Here is a 6,217-nt window from a genome sequence, read left to right as displayed (position 1 = left end):
GCAGGCGGCGGCCCCAGCGCGGGGCCCTCTGGGCACGTCCCCAGCCGTGAGGACGGGGCCTTTGCAGCTGCCAGCGTCTAAGTCACGCAGCCCCTCCAGGCCCCCGTGCCGCGTCACCACTGCTGCACGGCGAGGACCAGCAGGCTGAAGCTTGGGTCCCTGCAGAGGGGGTGCTGCGTGCGTCAGAGGCCCGCACCCCGAAACACCACCACAAGGAGGCCAGATGGGCATGGGCGGGAGAGGGGGAGGGGTCCGGAACGAAGAGGGAACAGTGCATCGGGGGACGGCGGCCGCAGGACCACGTCCCCGCAGGGCAGTTCAGAGTTGAGAAAAGGGACCCACCGCTTGGTGCTGAGGGGCTTTGGGTGTGGCCTGGGAGCCTCGCCAGTGTGACCCCCGCCCTCTGTTGTCACCACTACCGCCCCCAATACTCTGGCCACGTGCTGCCTAAGCCGGTGGGTCTGCCCCGCAGCGACAGCTCCCTCTGGGCTCTCAGGAACCCCAGCCTGCCCCTCTCCGACGTGGGCAACAGGCTGTGCTGTGGACCTGCGTTACCAGTGATGCCCGTAAACGGGGTCCAACTGGGCAAAGGGGCGGGGGTGCCCACGCTGGGGAGCATGCTGGGTCCGGAACTATGAGGCTCCTGCCACTGGACGACAGCCAGCACCCCGCACGCCTCGCCCCGCAGCCACTGTTCAGCCTGGGTTCAGCCAGGCCCCCGTTTCGACGCAGGTTTTTTCAACTGTAAAGTGAGGGAGCTGGGCTAGAATAATGTCTAAAGAACTTTCCAGAAATAATTTTCTGTGACCTCGACAGTCCGGTGCTTTGTGCTCGAGACCCCAGCACACACCGCAGAGAGACAGGTGCGAACACTCGCCCTCCCGTGGCTTCGGACAGGCAGCCCTTCCCGACGGCCACAAGTAGCTGCACCAGACGCTGGAGAAGGGAGAACCTTGGCACTGTCACTGAAAACAGCCCCATGACCCCCCATGTGGCGTTTCACTTTCAAAAGAACCCAGTGCCTCAGCACGCCGCCGTGACGTGCTGCATTTGGTGGGTGACGTTCAAACGTTGTCTTCCTAAAAATCCTGTATCACCAGAAATGTAAGCAGAGCCGGAGCCTGCACACCTCACGCAGAGCTGGTGGGTTGTCAACGCCCCCCTTCCCTTCAGCAGTCAGCATGTGGCGGAGTTTAAGGTCTAGGATACAGCTGTCAGAAAGCGAAGCTTCCAGCACGAACGTGAGGGCGGCACGTTTAACAGCTCCACTGTGCTAGGCACGTCCGTGTGAACGCGTCAGCCTCCAAGGGTCGCATTGAATGTAAAGCTATAATTTCTCTATGAAAGGGACTCATGTCACCAAGTGGTCGCTGTCCAGTCTGGAACTTGTGTGACTGCGACCAAGACGGCACGGAGCCTGTGACCGCCATCTCCGCATTTCCACGCAGACGCCCCACCTCCCGGGTCCCACGAAAACACCGCTGTGAAGGCAGCGCCCGCCAGGGCCTGGTGCTCACACCTGTGCCGGGCGGACGGCAGACAGCCCGTCTGCCGAGGGGGCTGCAAATCCCACACTGGCCCCTTGATCGTGGGGCCGGGGCCGAGCCCAGCACCAGCTGAGCCTGTGCCACGGCCGCGCTCCCTTGCCGTGCCAGCAGCAGAAGACGTGGCCACCTCCGTGGCCCAGGCAGCCCGGAGCCGGCAGCCGGAAGGGAGCGGCCACCCCTGGAGGCCCCAGTCACGGCCATCGCACGACTGCTCTGATGACAGGGTCAAATCAAGCCCAGTCTTTGAAGATGACCTTCTGAGACAGCCATCACGGTGATGACGGGGCCCCAGGCACACTCAGCTTGAAAACAGTTCCTTTCTTAACACTGTCATTAGTTGGTCTTAAACATGTTTCGAAAAAAAACAACAACTTAGGGAAAATACCAGCAGGAAATTCACCAGAATGCTAAACAGTAATTTCTTCTGAGTGGTAGACTTTGAACAATTTTTTCTCATTCTTTGTAGCAGAAACAAACATTTTCTAAGTCCCCTCCCAACCTATACTGTCCTGAAATGAAATTCAAAGAAATAAAACTTAGCTAGGGTCACAGGAAATCAACAATAAAACACGAAGAAACAGAAGGAAAGCACTAGGCAGCGAGGTGTGGGTTTCGCCGGGCGCATCCCTGGCTGTCAGCACGAGAAGGCGCACGGGTCACTAACACGACACACACCCTGCAGGCAGCGGGGGGCGGAGGGAGAAACTGAAGGCTGGTGGCGACAGGGCTGACCTGGCTACCAGGTGGAGCAAAGCCCACGCGGGTAGGGCGGAAGTCCACCCCACCCTCCTAAGAGAGGTTCCTGACCGCGGCAGAGGCACTGATGGACGGGCAGCGGGTCTAAGACCGCAGTCTCAAAGGAGCAGACGTGAGCGGTGGGGACTGAGGTTTCCTTGGCAACAGCGCGGCCTAAAGTTAGTCCAGTCCTTAGAAGGAAGGAGTGAGCGGCCTCTGCTCCGGGATGGCCTGTCGCAGGGGGGAGGGGCACAGGGAGGCGCAGCCCCCAAGACCCTGCAGGAAACCACACGCAACGCAGAACGTGCGGTCACCCACCAGAGCCTTCAGCGACCCTGGGCGGGCGGTGGCTCCTGACATGTGGGCAGCTGCCACGTCTCGGTCCCTTGTCTGTCCCTGCCTGCCTGCCACCATCATCTGCAAGCACGGACGGCCTGCCTTTCTGGGGGGGCACTGCCCGCCAGCTCCCCAGTGCCGCCCGCCACGCCGTCCTCACATCTGCCCCCAGACTTCTCCGCCCTCCCCGCTGGACAAGCTGACCCCCACTCTCCTTATGGCTAAAGAGAGAGGCTGAGGAAGAAAATCCCCTGCTGTTAAAAGGCAGAAAAGCTTGCCTTAAAAAAGAACGTGATTGTTACAAAGAGAACTGTGAAAACCAGTATTTTACTACATAAATAACAGCTCACCTCCCCGGTCCCTGAACTCAGCGAAGGCTGCTGCCCTATCTCGGGCGCAGCCCGGCTGGGACATACCTTACCATATTAGGCAATCAGGCCCGGCGGGTGGGGGGAGGCCACACAGTCTTGGGATTTTACCTAAAAGGACGAAAAGAGCTGGCCCAGGGGGAGGGGACGGAGAGCACTGGGCGCCTCCAGCAGGGAGCGGACATCTCAAGGTTAAGTAACAGGACGGACATGTGCTGCTCCAGAAGAAGGTCCAGCAAAGTCAGGTGCAAAGACTGGTCCCAAACCAGCGCGAACAGGGAAATGGGCTGTGATTTCCTGGGGGAGAGGTGCGTGGAGGACTGCGAAGCTGCAGGGCCAGAGCTGTGGCAGCAGGAATGGGTGACCCGGGTGTGGCACGGACGCCCGGAGAGCAGGGGAGTCAGTGGCCCTGGCAGAGCAGGGCGTCGGCTCTGCCCTGACACCCACTGCCCTCCCGCCCGCTGAGAAGCTGCTCCTCAGAACCACTGGGCACGTTTTCGGGACAGACACACCGGAGGGGCCGGGCCTGTTCTCTGAGTCGCCAAATAACCGCGGCTCTGTGGTAAGTGAACAGTGGCACCAAGTTGCACAGTTCCTGGGTCAACGTGAGCCTCCCGAGCACCTCGGCCTCGGCCTCGGCCTCGGCCAGAGCCGGGAGCCTGCAGATCTGAGAGCAGCTCGGTGGGTGCTCTCGAGGGCAGCCGGACACTCGTCCCGCTCGACGGCCAAGGAAACGGGCAGAGGGAGCTGTGCGGCAGAGCTGGCTCATGGCCGGGACGGGGAACGCGGCGTCACCGGTGGGTGCTGAGGATGCGGTGCGGCCGACAGCCCTTGGGGTCACCTCGGTGCTGAGACCTGAGCAGCACAGCGCAGGGCACCACACACTGCTGTGTCAGACAAGGCCTGGGGCAACCTAGGGCATCATGTGCACATGTAGGCAATCAGGACAGTCCCTCTGATGTGACAGAAGCCACGTGACCCCTGGGCTCCCTAGGCCTCGAGATGGAGGTGGCAGAGAGGCAGCGACTCTCACTTCGGAAGTTGGGGGGCCCTGGGCGCCCGACCCTTTGATAAGCAGGCTGAGCAGGCTGCAAGTTCGTTCACACAAGCTAAGAACAGCGGCAAAGGCACCCCAAGGCCCGTCTGCCGCCCTGCTTCTCGGCCCGACAGCCCGGCCCTCCCTGGGCTACGGCTGCACCCGCCGGCCTCAGTGCTCAGAGCGCCTTTGGGGCTGTTCTTCAGGACGGCCCTCCCCTCCAGGCGGTGAGACGCAGCCAGCAACCAAGTCGCACATGCCCCGTTGAGGACAGATCCAGTGAGTGGCTGGGACGAGAGAAAGACAGAGCCCTGATTCCAGGTCTGCTTTGCCACGGTCCTGTGAGCAGGGCACAGAGAGCCCACCTGGCCAGGCTGTCAGGTCCCTGAAAACTCCCCGACTTCCCGGGACTGCCTCCCTAACTATAAAACGTGGCTCCCAGGTGTCAGCTCTGAATTCCCCAACAGCCCCTAAGACAGGAGCAGCCTGTGTCCTGCCAGCCTCTCAGGCCCCCTCTGCTGGCCAGCCAGCATCTGCTCTGCTGGCCACTGTGCCCTCCAGTCATGTGACTCAGCCACACAACAAAACTTCTGCGGAGAGGAAACGGGGGGACCAAGAACAGGGCAGATAAAACACGGCGGTAAGTGAACGGCCAGCCAGCCAGAGATGCGGCAGGAGACGGGGCGACCCCAGGGCCACTGTGGGCAGCGTGCCCGGGCCTCCGACGTGTGGCTCCTGTGCAATGACGACGAGCACGAGGCCGCCACACTCCCAGGTACAGCTGGAATGACTGCCCCCTCGCCCCCGCCAGGGTTTGGGTTCGTGTCTTGGCAGGATGAGGGACATGCAGACTTCTGGAGTCACACGCCTCGCGTGGTAACAGGCCACGTGGCTTTAAATGCACCTGTCAGTAGTGTGCTAGGACAGCGACTCACACACTCACGGCCGGTCTCGCTGCTTCATAAATTTACCAGCGGGGACAGGTTTTGACAAAGCCACGCACCGTGTTAGATCCAAGCAAAGTCCCCAGCCTCTAAGCACTATGACTTGGTGTCCCCACCGGAGAGACTCACGCCTGCACTCTCCCGTCACATAACTGATGGCACTTGTCAGGGCCATTCCTGGCCATAAATCCTGCCTGCATGAAAACTGTCTTTCTCCCAAAGATTTCAAAGTACTTTACACGACCTGTGACATCACACGGGGGCGCCGGAGGCCAGCAGGAAGCGTGCCAAGTGCAGGCCCTCGACTGGGTGCTGACAGCGCAGAGACGGGCGGCCGCCGCGAGCGCCACGCGGCCCACAGGGCTTCTCGCTGCGAACTCGCCTCGGCCCAAACGTGCACAGGACGGCTCGTCCTCCACCAAGACAGTGCACGCGGCCCGGCACTTACCCACGCTGCCTTCACCTCCTCAGAGCCCTCGGTCTCATCTTCCTAAAAAGGAAGGGAAACAAGGGGGTCACGGTCACGGTCACGGTCACCCAACAGAGCCAAGGGCAGCCCACCAACAGCGCCCTGGCGAGTCACACGTGGCTGCGGGTGCTATGCCGACTGCCAAGGACGTGGCTCTGCCACTTCGACAGCCACACAGGCAGCCAGCTCGGCCCTGTCCTCTGCCGTCACAGTGTTGCCTGAGCCCTTGCTGGAAGAGGGGACCTTTAGGACCAACAGGTTTTATTTCGTCTGTCAGCAGTCTGTTTGTCCAACAGTGAAATGCTTTGACCTAGAGCACAGTTTCTAACAGGTGACAGTTACTGTCATTTCTTGTCTCACTGAATGGCTCGTCTAATTCTCAAAGAGTCTCTGGTGACCAGCAGTCTGTCCCACGATGGAGCTGCATGAGCAGGGTGCGACCGGCAGGTGTCTGTGGTGCTGGGCCCTGGGGCGCCTGCCTCCGGCTGAGGGCTGGAGGGAGTGTGTCTCCTACGAGTCTATCAGCCCCTCTTTCCTTCCTCCAAAAGAGTAAAGCTGAGTCAGAAGACCCTGTGTTACGTCCTGGGGTGCCCCTAAGATCCCGGGTGCCTGCCTTGTGCCGGGCACGCTGCAGGCCCTGGCTGCTCTGTGGGGACACCCCACGCGGGTCCCGCACCAGCTCGGCCCTTCCTGCACCTCCTTCCCACGCGGTTCCCGATGCTGCATGCTCGTGGAGCCGTGGGGACTGTGTCGCGCCCTGGTGCAGGCCGTGCACTTACGTC

The 6,217-nt window shown here is 61.2% G+C and overlaps 1 protein-coding gene across 1 annotated transcript in view; it reads right to left on the bottom strand.

Annotated features, from left to right (window-relative positions):
• Positions 1-6,217, bottom strand: part of LOC105296949 (protein phosphatase 1 regulatory subunit 12B-like) — an 82,005-nt gene that overhangs the window by 28,842 nt on the left and 46,946 nt on the right. Inside the window, exon 16 of the mRNA XM_023534778.1 lies at positions 5,415-5,456. Within this exon, the coding sequence (XP_023390546.1) occupies positions 5,415-5,456 (42 nt within the window). The remainder of the gene's footprint in view (positions 1-5,414; positions 5,457-6,217) is intronic.

Source organism: Pteropus vampyrus, unplaced genomic scaffold (assembly GCF_000151845.1).
Source record: "Pteropus vampyrus isolate Shadow unplaced genomic scaffold, Pvam_2.0 Scaffold131, whole genome shotgun sequence".
NCBI classification, from domain to species: domain Eukaryota; kingdom Metazoa; phylum Chordata; class Mammalia; order Chiroptera; family Pteropodidae; genus Pteropus; species Pteropus vampyrus.
The sequence above is the reverse complement of the archived record's forward strand: the minus strand, read 5'-3'. Positions and strand labels throughout refer to the sequence as shown.